Source organism: Argentina silus (assembly GCF_951799395.1).
Source record: "Argentina silus genome assembly, chromosome: 7".
Lineage (NCBI taxonomy): Eukaryota > Metazoa > Chordata > Actinopteri > Argentiniformes > Argentinidae > Argentina > Argentina silus.
Genome location: NC_139661.1, coordinates 4,252,314 through 4,267,947, shown reverse-complemented (window position 1 = coordinate 4,267,947; position 15,634 = coordinate 4,252,314). Strand labels below are relative to the sequence as shown.

General features: G+C 44.4%; 1 protein-coding gene across 3 annotated transcripts in view; it reads right to left on the bottom strand.

Moving 5' to 3' along the window:
* Nucleotides 1-6,563: 6,563 nt before the first annotated feature.
* Nucleotides 6,564-15,634, bottom strand: part of LOC310807669 (tetraspanin-15) — a 12,740-nt gene continuing 3,669 nt past the window's right edge. For all 3 annotated transcript variants that reach the window (XM_083674232.1, XM_083674231.1, XM_083674233.1), the window contains 7 exons: nt 15,489-15,634; nt 13,504-13,578; nt 13,182-13,277; nt 11,737-11,853; nt 10,451-10,501; nt 9,403-9,519; nt 6,564-8,206 (listed from right to left, as the gene is read on the bottom strand). The exon at nt 15,489-15,634 is cut by the window's right edge and continues 40 nt beyond it. In XM_083674232.1, the coding sequence (XP_083530358.1) occupies nt 7,859-8,206; nt 9,403-9,519; nt 10,451-10,501; nt 11,737-11,853; nt 13,182-13,277; nt 13,504-13,578; nt 15,489-15,634 (950 nt within the window). In that variant the 3' untranslated portion in view covers nt 6,564-7,858. The remainder of the gene's footprint in view (nt 8,207-9,402; nt 9,520-10,450; nt 10,502-11,736; nt 11,854-13,181; nt 13,278-13,503; nt 13,579-15,488) is intronic.

Below are 15,634 nucleotides of genomic sequence, written 5' to 3'. Positions count from 1 at the left end.
CCTGAGAGAAAAAGGAGAGGAAGAGAAGTGGGAAAGAGATTGTAAGCCGTTACAGATTAGTACTTTTTAATGTGTGTATCTACATATATGTACAAATGTACATGGATGTGTAATTGACAGATTTTAGTTACTGTGGTTACTTATGTGTGTGTGTGTGTGTGTGTGTGTGTGTGTGTGTGTGTGTGTGTGACCTGAAGTGAGAGAGGGCAGAGAGGCAGGGCCCAGGAGCAGGCCCTGTGATCATTGACCTGCATGTAAAGCTGCTGCAATTCACAAATCAATATGGGAAATAATTAACAGGGAGGCCAACTCAATGGAAAGATGCATCATTAAAACAGATGACATTTGTTCATACTAGCAGATACGCAGGGACGCCATTCCCAGTGCTTCCTCTTATTAGACTGATATCTCCGACCCAGATGAATCCTAGTCCTGGACTAAAGAAATGGACTAAAATCTTCTGTTGAACGTGCAATTTAGTCCAGGACTTGACTTCATCTCTGTCCAGTGCTATACCGCCCCGTTATGTAATACTATAGTATGCCTGTGTAACATAACTTTAACAGAAAACATTCGGTGCAACCGCACCAATATATTTAACTGGTATCATACCATATCTTGTTATTTAATTTCCATATAAGATAAGATATTAATTTCAGGCTTCAGCGAGTGTGTACACAAATAGATGATGCCCTTTGCTGTGATTGCAATCAGACCGGCTCAAAGGAAGAGCAGGAGAGGGTAATGCTGTGCTGAGAGCACAGTTGAGCTCCTCTGACTGACTGTCGCCCGAGCTGGCTTCCTGTTTGTGTAATTACTGCTGTCACATCAGTGTCCTTCACACCCAGTGGGCAGCCTGAGTGAAACCTGCAGGCCATCTCCACTGACAGCCTGATCGATGGGACGCCTGCAATGGCACTTAAACTCACTGTGGCCACACTGATAGATACAATGGGCCACGATACAGACACACACACACACACACACACACACACACACACACACACACACTCTCTTTCTGTCTCTCTCTCTCTCTCTACATGTGCACACAAACTGTCACACTCAATTGACATATTACATTGTGCAATTAGTTGAACTAGAAAACTACTTACTAGAAAAACAACCATCCTTCTGACATTCCTATTGGAAAATCATCATGAATAGAACAAACATTTTTTCATTTGATGTGTAAGGCCCCAGCGTGTGTGTGTGTGTGTGTGTGTGTGTGTGTGTGTGTGTGTGTGTGTGTGTGTGTGTGTGTGCGTGTGCTTGTGTGTGAATGTGTGCGTGTGCGTATATGGGTGTGTGTGTGTGTGCATGCAGTGCAGCAATTAAGATTAAAGTAATGTTGAATAGGCCTATTGTCTGATAAGTTTGCTGTAATTACACACCACGAAAGAAATAGCTTTGGAAGTTTTTCCTCAATTTTCTGTTATATTTCCCCAAAGAACATTCAAACGATACGATTAATTGAGTCAGACTGAATTGAGTTTTGGACCCCCAACTAAATTCTCCGTAGAATTGTTTCTCAGATCAATTTGCTTATCAAACATTTACCACTCACAAAACAGACACAGCTTTTTGTGTTCATATCTCTGTATGTGTACATTTAAGAAGTATGACAGGCTTTCAAAACCTACAAGATTATAGGGGGGGGAAATGGATGACATGAGGTCATTACTGTAAATAGAACCTATGCAGTTTTAAGAAATTACAAACTTTCTGAAATTACCACTTGTCAAATGTTCGTGTACCGTTCAGTGAACCGGCATGTAAGAGGAGGTTGCAGAGCATCACAGGATACCCATAAAAGACAAAAATAAATACACAGTAAGATGACTTACCCGATCTCCTCTCTTGTGTTGAAGTGAGAAAAAGGAGGTCTTCTGTTAATTGCAGGGCTGCATCAGTGAAAACATACCACTGGAGTTCTACTGAACTATTGACAAGACCCAACTGAGCAATGTGGAAAAGTTTTCTCTCTCTCTTCCTGTCTCCCACTCCCTCTCTATCCCTCGATCTATCCCGCTCTCTCTCTCTCTCTCTCTATCAGATGACTGGCTCAATAATAGACTAGGACTATGACAGTGGGCTTCAGGCAGATTTGTTTGCCGTTATGGTTGAGTAAATATAGACATGGCCACTTAATCATGGAGGAATTCCCTCCCTCACACATATACTGTAACAGACCAATGCAGAGTGACGAGAAAGCACTGCTAGTACTACTACTACTACGACTACTACTACTGCTACTGTATGTAAGGCATAAGGATACTTCTTCATCATTTTGTTACTTGGATGTACTGTTTGAATGATCATCATCACTTACATACATGTGTCAAATAGAATTGTTCACTAGGTGCATGTTCTAACATGTTACATCATACAATGGAAACAAAGGAAGACTCTCACTGCACACAAATAAGCCAAACAGTGACCTCATTAAAGTAGAATCTGATTCGGAATGGTTTGCCTCAGTGACTTCCTCACAACCAAATAACTAATTGACTCAACATTCTCCCCACGTCAACAAGCTGACAGATTCTCCTTGCACAACATTGTCTGGAGGATATGTCAGGAATATTGGATACCAGATCTACGGTAAAAAGTCTAATAAGATCGAAAGCGTGACATCATTCCGAAAAATCGATAGATAATGCCTGTCAGGGAGGGATCAAGAGAGTTGTGTCTGAGCGTACTAAAAGTACCTCTTTCTATGTATTCAGGACGTCAACTGGGATTACAATTTCAGTCAGTGCATCATCGTTATTGATTGCACATCGTCACTGTGGAGCAGACCCACCAAAGTAGACACAACGGCGCCAACAGGTGGTTCGAACTAGTAGAGTACCTGCAGAGTGTAATTGCATTCTAGAAAGTGTTAAGATTCGGCCGACGTGATTACCTGATGTGAATGGGAAAAACATAACCTATTCAGGTGAGGTGACCAACCACTTTTATTGTTTATGGTCGTGAGTCGAATTGTGTTGGTTATGTCGTGAAGCAGAAGCATTTACCCAGCAGGATTTCTGTCACATGAAGGTAATACAAATGAACCTGTATTCAGAGTGATGATTGGCCTACCCAAGTGGAAGCCAATTTGTCACTCCTCTCTCTCCACAAAGTGTCTTTTGTGACCATTGAATAGGCAACGAGAACAGACAGGTAGGCCTGAAAAGTGAGTGTACAGCAGACCTGGGTTCAAATAGTATTTATCCACAAAATTGCAAACCCCATCCATTTGGCACTCCAGGCAGACTCAAGCAAACACTCAAGGTATTTGAAAACATTCCAATAATATTTGGACCCAGGTGTGTAGATACTCTATGTACTGTAGGTCTGAGCTGTAGAGACACTAGACCTGCTACCTTGTTTCCCTAGGCTGAGTTAGTCTGCATTTCCTTCCCTTATCACTAGCTGAAAAATGATTGATTGAAAGATTAAATCTCCTTATCTGGTCTCATTGACATGCATGAGTCAATTATATTCACTGATATGGATGGAAAAAGACAGCCATCTTATACCGTGAAATTCTGTTTGGGCAAAAGGAAAATAATACTTTCCTCATAATGGATTCACTATCTCAGGATAATGTCTCTAGGAAAAAAGTAATTTGAAGACATCATACGGTTCCCTGCAGGGCCCTCCCATCGTGTGTGTGTTTTCTCTGTTATCAATGATTCCAACTCAATTAGGTAATTAGGCTAAATGGACATTTAAACAGTATACCTTCCTGGAGGGACGAAAACATCTATCACACTAATAGCTGTTTTCTTCACTTTGTTCTCTACCATTCAAAAAGCCATGCTGCAGAATCATAATCATAATTTCCAGCATTTTTGGTTTGTATTATGGCTTCACCAGATCAAATGAGTATCACACAAATATGAAAAAATACGGTTTTTTTTGTAATTTTCCAGTACTCATTCATGTAAACATCTAACCCTGTCTACTCTTCCTCAATGTCAGTTTTCGATGGGTGTGATTTAAGAGGATTTGTGTCAACTGCAAGACCTGCTCAGACCCAAAAAAACAGCAGGTAAAAAGAACAGTAAGGGAAGCTTGAACCCAATGAGAAGCTAGTGGGAGATCAGAAATGAATTAATACAGCAAATTGCAAAACAGAGGGGAAGGAACGTGTGCATTTGGTGAAGAAGGAAAGTACGTTAGGAGACAGCAATACTGACAAGGCATGAGACAGTTTCAAGACTAGCGTATAATTAGCAAACTCTACCCTCATCATACATTGAATAGTTAATGTTAGAGCTAATGATGCCCCCAGTGTGCAACCATCCAGTCAGGCATGCTGAACTTTTCTCCCACTCTGAATTCTGTTTCCTCAGCATTAACTCCCACTTAATAAGTCTCACCTTTACCTTACGGCCAAGGTGCATCGACTGTGAAATTAACTTGGCGATGCCAGGTTGAACTTCACCTGAACCTGACAGAAACAGAGAATTTAATGGATGCAGAGTTTTAGACACCAGCAGACACACTTTCTGTCCTGAGCGTTTTAAAAGCTCTTAGAGAAAAAAAAGGATTCCTAAAGGGTTCTTCGGCTATCCGTGTGGAATTGCAAAACACTGTTGGGTTCTATGTGGAACCCTTTCCACAGAAGGACCTAAATTGAACCCAGTAGGGTTCTACATGGAACCAAAAAGCACTTCATGGTTCTAGGTAGAACCATATTTTTTAAGGGTGTTGCTTTACTTAGTCACCAATGACTTTTGCAAGCAGAAAGCACTGAAGGAATCTGAATCACAGGAATTGGTCCTGTGAATAGATGTCTGTCTTGACCTCTTATTGAACTTCCATTCATATTATTTCTTACACTTTGTTGTGACCAACTATGTCTTAAAATGTATGTAACAGAAGGTTTAAACGCATATTGTTACTTAGGGAGGGTGCTCAGGAACAACTAATACTGGCTGTGTAATGTGTTATTAAGTAGTAAAGTCTTGTGTGTCAGTAGCTATGTTTTGAGAACATGAGAGAGGTGGGGAATTTAGACAACGATGGCCCCGGGGTGAGATACAAGTGTCTATGGACTAAGTATCTGTCCTCTCCACGCACATGTTTCAGAAGGTCTTTTGAGTATATAACAAATGAATGTTCAAGTTTTTGTCAAAGAGCCTTTGGGAGCTGCAGCTTCCAGTAAACAACCATTGTGTGTCACCTGGGCTATATTGTTGCTCTCTGTTGATTGTATTTTACGAGAACCTAATTGAGTATTGATGAACAATAATACATTATTCATCTTTCAATTTATCAGAACACTGGTGTCAGTCTCACGTTCTTTATTTCGAGTGAAAAAATTAATTGCTTCCGCACCTTCAACCCACTCTGTAACTTTCTCATACAATTGAAAAGTGCTGACGCAGTGAGGAACTTTCAACTTATCTGAGAGAAAAAAATGTTGGACCTCAAGCACTGCCACTTTCCATCAGCCTCTTTCCTCATAATACCATAATCTCCTGTCTCTGTAAAAGCTGCGCACACATATTCACTTGTGGGACTTCTCTATATCTTACCATCCATCCACGCTCAAGTGTCTGAACTGGCGCTCTCTGTACCATCGATTGTGCATCTTAATCCCTGATCTTATTCATTGATCTGTCTGTGCCTCTCTGAGAGGGTCAGAGAGAGAGAGAGAAAGGGGGACATGGAGTTTGTCCTTGAGAGGCTGCCTGTCTGCTCTTGGTTATTACGAACAGTAGCATTCATGTAATTATGATCATAATCATGGCTGTTTGAATGCTGTTCCTCCACTCAGGCCTGCAGAGCGTTATTTTGGCGATGCAGTTCATTTCCTCCCCATAGAGCTGTTTGTAATTATTCCACCTGCTGGCTCTCGATCACTATCACACGTGGGGGGAGGGGGGAGGGGGAAATGGGGGAGAAAGAGAGAGTGACGTAGGTAAGGGAGATGATGGAGGGAGAGAGGGGGGTGGTGTGCCGTTTTCTGTTTGCGGGTGCAAATTCATGTGTGAATGCATTTAATTGAAGGAGAGTATTTCGGAGAATGTCACTGTGAAAGAGAAAGGGTCTCACTCTCAGCCTTTCACTGTCAAAAAAACGGAATCTCCACTTAAGAGACATTCAGGCGCATTCGAAAGGATACCAAGCGCTTTCTGAATGAATATGAATATTTGGCAAGTGTCAATTCAAGGAAATAGATTGAGTAAGATTGTCAGTATACTGCAGCATTGTGTTCCAGAAATCCATCTGAGAAACTCCATTTCCCTTTTCAGTAGAACCGCACACTGTAGGCCTAATATCAATTCAAAGCACAGGCTATATTGATGCTCTGAAACCCAGTCCTGGCATTGAGGAGGTTATCTCTTGGCCTCCCTCCAAGCATCTGCTGCAATGTGCCCCCTGAGCCAACAACAAACAGATGCCCACTGAGACTGCAGACCCAGGGAATTCCATCTTCTGTCCTCAATGGTGACATTTACTGTACTCTACGCCAACGCAAAACACTTCCCACGGAAATTGAAAGCAGTCATTATATGTTATGTTTCCACACGAAAAACACACGATGAAGAGTAAACGAATTCAAACCAGCTTTATTGACAATGTAACAGTAGTTTTTATAAAAGGCCAGAGCTAAGACGAAGCTCATAACAGTGCAATAAATCAGATAGGAAAAAGTCGTCGCTCTTTTTTTGACGTGGATTGCTATCATTTGGAATTCGATTTTTATCCCTCATAGTGTCGTTTTTGTTTTAAAAAATATGAGTACGATACAAACTTGGTAAAAAAAAAATAAACTGAAGAGACTGAAAACCCCTGATGAGACCTTAAGAGCTGTAAACAGTGCCTTTTTTTGTCTTTTGTCTTTTTTTTTTGTCTTTTTTTCATCATTAAAATATACAAGACAGACATCATGCATCCCATGTTATTCCTGAACCGTCCGTTTACAACAATACAGTACACGAGAATGAGAGGAGGAATCAAAGATCATACTAAAAGAAACATTACACATCCTTCACAGACATTGCACGCAATACAATTTTGGCTATTCCTATTCCTATAGAATGATCATCTCAAGCTAAAAACTGTCATACGTCTGTTAAAACATCATTTTTTGTCTAATTACCTAGTCGTCCAGGGACCTGAGGAATTCTTGACTTGTTTTTTTTCTCTTGTAGTTCCACCCTCCAGCACCAAGAGGGCGACATAGCGCCCTCTCAAACCATTTGTAGATACACGAGTTGCAGACCCATAATACTCATGAAACATTCACCAGAATGTATATAAATATTCTCTTTTAACCATGTTCACAGCAGGATTCCAATCATACTGTATAAGCAAATTTAAAGTAAAAAGTGTGAATCTGTTGCTCACTGTCTGGAGTTTGGAGGTAAATGCAGTGCTGCCTTGAGGATAAGCTTTGAACTACATTTTCATAATGTCACACGTCAAAAATTTCTCAGGTCCTTAATCGTGTTTAATCTAATGACTTCTGGGCCGTTGGGGAACAGCCTGAGGTATGCCTTAGCACATTGAGACACAGCTCAAGATCAAGGCCTAAAAAAAGACATGAAATAATAGGATATAAATATCACAATAATGCCAAAAATCTTTCCATTTCAAAACATCACAAACAAATTAACTTATCTAAAAGCCATTGTTGCAGCTTCTTCCTTCAAACATTTTGATCAAAAGCAGGGAAATGATAATGCTCAGATAATGTCTCACCAAAGTGCCGTATTACCAGTAATATTATCCTGTCTTTTAACTTCATTCTCTTTCCAAGACTGATTGGTTGGACCACCGAACAGTGCAACAACAAGACTACCCTCTCCTTCAAGAATCACAATGATTGAAACAAACAACAGAACTCAATTCTTTTTCAACGTTTTTCCCTTTTCCGCTTCAGTCCAATGTCCACCTCGTCCAGTCCCGTCAGCGGCCCGGACCCCCGTAGTTCTGACAGGGAGCGGGCCAGGGCCTGCTGTGACTGGAGCTGGCTGGCGTAATGCGGGATAGGGTCCATTGTCCAGGTATCTGTTTCTGACACGGGGATGGGGAGGTAGCCTTGGTCCCGGGGCAGACACAGGCACCAGCCGGCACCGGACAGGTCCAGCTCGCTGTACTCGAAGCCGGACCGCTTCAGGATCTTGAAGTCCACCATGTCCATGGATTCGCTCATCTCCACCAGAAGGTTCCAGAACATCACGCTCAGGAAGATGCCCAGTAGCTAGAGAGAGACAGGCAGGGTTCAAATTACCGGGGGGGGGGGGAAGTCAATTGATTCAAGTCTAGGAGAGCCACAGCAAAGGGGGCTGTTGATTGTACTCTATTATACAAAGGGTGAACATTTGGAAAGGGGGTGTAGACTTTCTATTGGCACTGTATCTTGGGTTCTCCCCAAGAACAGTTGGGACTCACTAAGAGTCGATTTGATCCCTGAAGACAGAGGCCACACCAGTGAGACAACAGAAGCTATAACTGGAACTGGATGGAACTGGAAAAGGCAGTCTCACACAGACACAGCCAGAGGGGGTAATAGACAGTATTTAGACAAAGGCCAAAAATTAGACAAAAATGCATCATTTTGCCTTCAAATACACACACTGTCTCCGCTGGCAAAGGACTAATTGAATAAATGCAACGCCAGTTTGGGCGGTCTAACCGTGACCCTGGTCACTGGACTACACCTAATACCAGCCCCCAGTGGTCAGGCTAATTATCTAATGGTGCAGCTGTGCCGAAGTCAGCGTGTGGTGTAATTACATGTCTCCGGGGGGGGGGGGGGGGGCTTACAGAGAAGTCTGGCTGCAAAACTTCCACAGCAATGGGGGAGTAGGTAGGTGGGTGGTTGGTAAAAAAAGAAAAAAGGAAGAGATAGAGGAGAGACAGAGAGAGAGTGTACAGACTCAAGAGTGCCGTCAGATAGGATGGGGGAGAACCAGAGAGTGAGAGACGAAAGCTCTTAAACTAATAAATAAAAAAAATAAAAAAAAGAGTGCGAAAATAATTGGATCTATACGAGTCAGGTCCTTGGTCCATTGAAGCTGAGTTTCCATTGTGTAAGCTTTTGCAGGTGTAACGGAGAGTACACTGGCTGGGCTTAAAAGTGTGTCACCAACAGTGTGGGCAGAGGTGTGTCTAAGCCCAAATTTACAGCCCAGCGGGGGGGGGGTGCTTACAGACACCATTTGCATTTGTTCTGTGTGCGGCAGACACAATCATAATGAACTGCCGGGCTGGCAAGGAAACAATCAAAATGGAAATGTGAAGTGGGAGAGACCTCCCGGGAAACACATAAACACATCTGGGCCAAACGGATTGGCTGGGCATTTGTGTGCGTTCTTGTGTGTCTGTGTGTGTGTGTGTGTGTGTATCTGTGTGTGTGTGTGTGTATGTGTGTATCTGTGTGTGTGTGAGACTGACCTGTGGCAGCCCAACAGCACAGCAGAGTCCGATGGTTGCTCCAATGTTGTCCCCCATCCACAGGTTGACAGCATGGATACAGCCTCTCACATAGATCACCTCGTGCAGGAGCTCACGCTGACACACACACACACACACACACACACACACACACAGAGAGAGAGAGAGAGAGAGAGAGACAGAGAGATACATTAGACTGACCGTGATTAGTGTGGTATGTGTGCGTTGGCAAAACAAAACAAAAGTAATTTCATATAGAGGATTAGATCCTATAATACTAGGATGGACACAACAAAAGCAAGATAGACTCACCGAGCACTTTATTTTTTATTTATACTAATACTGGGTTTTTCAGGCGCACTTTCAAGCTGTGAATCTCCCGTTCTACCACATCCCAAAGGTGTTCTATTGGATTCAGATCCGGTGACTGGGAAGGCCACTAAAGAACACTGAACACTGAACTAACCCTAACCCTATGAAACCAGTTTGAGACGACTTTGGCTTTGTGACATGGTGCATTATCATGCTGGAAGTAGCCATTAGAAGATTGGTAAATTGTGGCCATGAAAGGATGCACATGGTCAGCAACAATACTCAAATAAGCTGTGGCATTCAAGCGTTGATTGATTGGTATTAACGGGCCTAAACTGTGCCAAAAAACATTCCCCACACCATGACACCACCTCCTCCATGAGAAGATGTACAGGTGTTCCTAATAAAGTTCTCAATGAGTGTTTATCATTTGCTTGCAATGACAGACTATGACCCATGTGAGAAGCAATCATCAGCATCTCTGATACTATTCAATTATTCATCACCACCACCATTTGTGGTTCTCAAACAAGCCAAAAGCATTACAGAAGTGTGAAGAGCAGCTCAAGGACAGGGAAACAGAGACAAGTTGAATCAACATTAAAAAAAATCAGCCTTCACTTTCTGTTGCCAGATTTTTAACTAGAAAAACACAATTTTGAAGGACGAGTGACAAAACTGGGACATTGGAAAACTTTTCACAGCCGTTTTGCTATAACAACCTCTTTCCACTTACCTGTTGGTAAAGGGTCTGGTAGCCACAGAGAGTGTTGACAACCTCTCCCACCTGTGAAGAAGAGATGGAAAGAACATTAGGAATGTAAACGCGCACACACACGCACACGCACACGCACACACACACACACACACACACAGCTGGGGCAGTGTAATTCCGAGCACAGTGAGCAACCTCTCCCCAATCTTTCCCAGACACCCCTCTACGGTGCCATTGCCTGTCAGATGTCTTCTGGACCGTGACATTGTGAGTGTGAAAATGGCATGAGGAGCTCTGATAAAGAGGATCTGATAACAGATGAAGCTCATCCACCATCCACATTTAATCTCCACTCCCATCAGTGGTCCTATCTCTGGAGAGGGGGGGGGGGGACCATTTGGCCTGAGATTAATTGTGTGGGATGTGGAGAAATCTCCAAAGCCCCAAACCAATGCCCTCTTCTCCACTTGAATCAGAAGACTGTCTGATGTGTGATCTGTGAGCTAAGGGAGGAAAAGTCCTTCCCTCGTCCCTCCTTCATTCAATCACGCGGAGTGCACTGCATAAGTAATGGGACGGTGAAGCATTTGTTTCTTCTTTTTGCGCTACGCCCCCAAAAGTTTGGATTTGATATCAAACAATCTATCTATCTGTGGAGAGGAATGAGAGGAATCTCCTGGGGATTTGAGAACGAAGCAAGCGGATAATGTCTAATTTAGTAACTTCCTTGTCTCACACACACACACACACACACACACACACACACACACACACACACACGACAGAGTACCACGTGGAGGTCATCCAATAGAGCAGGTATACAGCGTGACTTTGATCTCAGTAAAGACCCCCGCCACCTGCCTGCCTGCCTGCCTCTCATCCTGCGGTATCATGACCCATTACTACCTAATTAACACTGGGGTAAATTGGTTACTCTGAGATGCGTAGAGCCACTCAGGCACAGGAAGAGACCTGGAGACCTCTGTATCAGAGGAGAGTGGGAAGAGCTAATTAAATCAATTATACTGAGCTCATGATTCATTCTCTCCCTCTTTCTGCTCTCTCTCTACTCTCTCTCTCTCTCTCTCTTTCTATTTCTGCTCTGTGCCCACTGAAGCACCACATAGCTACAAACACTGATTAGGGGGTCTTCAGGGGGTGTCCAGCCTCTCTGCCTCATGTGCTCCTTAATGGGTGTTTGACAATGTGTGTGTGGGTGTCTTTTGTGATAGGGTGTGTGTGTGTGTGGGTGTGTGTGTGTGTGTGTGGGTGTGTGCGTGTGTCTTTTCTCGAACGCCAGCACTCACCTTGCGACGGACGCAGCACGTGTAAGGGACTCCGCAGGCCAGCGGCCCGGTGCCATTACAGAAATGGTACTGATTGACACCCCAGTCCTTGTATTCGTCCCCGCCGCAACAGGAGAACTGGGGGAAGGGGGAAACAGAAAGTCAGCGACGGAGATGAGTGTGCTACCTCCTAAGGCGTTCTGGGGAACAACTTTACTTTGGCTGTCGGGTATAGTCGAGTGAAACCTGTTAGGACAGGTTTTATTTGTTCACGAGGGTTGTTGTTTCATGTTTAAAACCGTGCGAATATGCAACATCTATCTATAGGACGACCGTGCCAGCCCGAGTGCTAGCCGTAGGACAGGGGGGGGGGGGGGGGCACTCACTACTTTGTCTCTCTTATCCTCTCTGCCCAGCGCCAGAGCCTCAGTCATTCAGTCTAATCTCACTTCCATTTCCCAACTGCAAAATAGACAAGCAGGGGGGGGGGGATTGCCAGAGAGAGGGAGAGAGAGGGATCGAGGAGAGAGAGAGAGAGAGAGAGAGAGAGGTAAAGAGTCAGGTAAAGATTGGTGTGGGGACTTTCTGACACTCAATTAAAGAGACTATACTTTCAAACCGGCCCCGCAGACACTCAGATCAATACCCTAATCCGAACCGTGTTGATGGCGGCGCTGAGATGAGAAAGGGACAATGCTATCTTTGGCGTTGCCGTGGCAGCAGCTTGTTATTGCCTTTTGTGACGCTCGACGGCGGCGTGGTATTCTACATGCTGATAAGAATAGGCGCCGTGGTGAGTGCGCAAAATGACAAAAAGTAGAGATTTGGGGGGCGGGGGGGGCGGGGGAGGCGGGGGGGGGGGGGAGGGGTGTTGAACACTGGCAAATGAAAGCAGCGCATGCATACTGTGAGGCTTCTTTGTGGTCTGATTAATTGCCTTTGATGACAGAGATAAAAATACAAGACAGATTCGACTGGAGATAGATTTACTGGATGAAAGGCTCGAAGCTAGCACGGCTGTCTGTCGGCGAGTGTGTGTGCCTGTGATAGGGTGGGGGTGTGTGTGTGTGTGTGTGTGTCTGTGTGTGTGGGTGTGTGTGTGTGTGTGTGTGTGTGTGTATCTGCGTGCCTCTAACACCAGCACTCACCTTGCGACAGACACAGCACGTGTAAGGGACTCCGCAGTGCCCAGTGGCCCAGTGCCATTACTGAAATGGTACTGGTTAACACCCCGGGCCTCGTACTCGTCCCCCTGCGCGCGTGCGCGTGTGTGTGTGTGTTTTTAGTGAATGAAGAGGACACTGAGATGGATAATGGAAGATTGACAGTAATTGGCACAGCACACAGAGGAGAATGACCCATTTCATCAGTGAAGCCCTCTCACCAATATAACACACACACACACACACACACACACACACACACAATTTCCGATCCATTTGCTGATGAAAAACGGGTCCCCATACCTTCTCTTGCACATAGTCCAAGATGTTTTTGAAGTCCAAGTCATCGTAATAGTGTTTGATTCCCTCTCGTATACTGCTCTGAAACAAGGCAGACGTCTAGAGGGAGAGAGGGAGAAAGAAGAGGGGGTGGTGATGATGATGATGATGATGATGATGATGATGAACACTGAAAGCCATCCTCTATCCCACCAGACACTGCTGTGATCTAATTATGCCTTGAGGCTATGCTCGGGGGAGGGGGGAACACTGATCCAGTGGTCCACAAACCTGTGAACATGTGTTGTTAGAAGTGAGCGTAGAGTAGGTGTGACAGAGAACTGACCTTCTTCTCAAAGATGAGGGCTATGATGAGAGCCACCGCCTGGAGCAACAGCAATACACACAGGACACACAGGAACTGGGGGGGGGGGGGGGGGGAGAGAAAGATGAGAGAAAAGGGTGAGTGCATTTTATACAAAAACCCATCAAAAAAACATTTAGGGGGGACGTATACAGTGTATTCGGAAAGTATTCAGACCCCTTCGCTTTTTCCACATATTGTTATGTCACAGCCTTATTCTAAAATTGATTCAATTATTTTTAATGAATTCATATTTTCCCTCATCAATCTCCACACAACACCCCATAATGACAAAGCCAAAACAGGTTTTTTAGAAATGTTTGCTAATTTATTTAAAATAAAAAAAAACTGAAATATCACATTTACATAAATATTCAGACCCTTTACTCAGGACTTTGTTGAAGCGCCTTTCAAGCCTCAAGTCTTCTTGCGTATGATGCTACAAGCATGGCACATCTGTATTTGGGGAGTTTCTCCCATTCTTCTCTGCAGATCCTCTCAAGCTGTCAGGTTGGATGGGGAGCGTCGGTGCACAGCTATTTTCAGGTCTCTCCAGAGATGTTCGATCGGGTTCAAGTCCAGGCTCTGGCTGGGCCACTCCCGAAGCCACTCTTGTGTTGTCTTGGCTGTGTGCTTAGGTTCGTTGTCCTGTTGGAAGGTGAACCTTCACCCCAGAGGTCCTGAGTGCTCTGGAGCAGGTTTTCATCAAGGATCTCTGTACTTTGCTCTGTTCATCTTTCCCTCGATCCTGACTAGTCTCCCAGTCCCTGCCGCTGAAAAACATCCCCACAGCATGATGCTGCCACCACCATGCTTCACCGTAGGGACGGTATTGGCCAGGTGATGAGCAGTGCCCGGTTTCCTCCAGACGTGACGCTTGGCATTCAGGCCAATCTTGGTTTCATCAGACCAGAGAATCTTGTTTCTCATGGTCTGAGAGTCCTTTAGGTGCCTTTTGACAAACTCCAAGCAGGCTGTCATGTGCTTTTTACTGAGGAGTGGCTTCCATCTGGCCACTCCTCAATCAGGCCTTTATGGTAGAGTGCTGCAGAGATGGTTGTCCTTCTGGAAGGTTCTCCCATCTCCATCGAGGAACTCTGGAGCTCTGTCAGAGTTACCATTGGGTTCTTGGTCACCTCCCTGATGATGGCCCTTCTCCCCCTATTGCTCAGTTTGGCCGGGCGGCCAGCTCTAGGAAGAGTCTTGGTGGTTCCAAACTTCTTCCATTTAAGAATGATGGAGGCTACTGTGTTCTTGGGGACCTTCAATACTGCAGACACCTTTTTGTACTCTTCCCCAGATCTGTGCCTCGACACAATCCACAATCCTCAGCGGTCTACGGACAATTCCTTCAACCTCATGGCTTGGTTTTTGCTCTGACATGCACTGTCAACTGTGGGACCTTATATAGAAAGGTGTGTGCCGTTCCAAATCATGTCCAATCAATTGAATTTATCACAGGTGGACTCCAATCAAGTCATAGAAATATCTATGATAACAGGATGCACCTGAGCTCAATTTCGAGTGTCATAGCAAAGGGTCTGAATACTTATGTAAATGTGATATTTCAGTTTTTTATTTGTAATAAATTAGCAAACATTTCTAAAAACCTGTTTTGGCTTTGTCATTATGGGGTATTGTGTGTAGACTGATGAGGGCAAAAAAAATGAATTTAATCCATTTTAGAATAAGGCTGTAACATAACAAAATGTGGAAAAAGTGAAGGGGTCTGAATACTTTCCGAATGCACTGTATATATCTGCAGTTCCCAGAGTGGGAAGGGAGACAAACATTGGAGACAGCTTGCTGGGTTGAGATAACAACTTCAGGCATGCTGACTTTCCACAGTCAGCAGTGTGTGTCTGTGTATGTGTATGTGTGTGAGTGTATGTGTGCAAGTGTGTGTGTGTGTGTGTGTGTGTGTGTGTGTGTGTGTGTGTGTGTGTGCGCTCCCACCTCCCACTCACCATGTGCAGCAGGGTCTTGTTGTCCCTGAGGGAGCCCACCATGCCCACCAGGGACACGGTGAACATCACCAGGCCCAGCAGGATGAGCACCACAGCTGGAGCCAGGAACACCCCCTCCAAGGTGCGGTTCTTCTGCCTCTCCACCT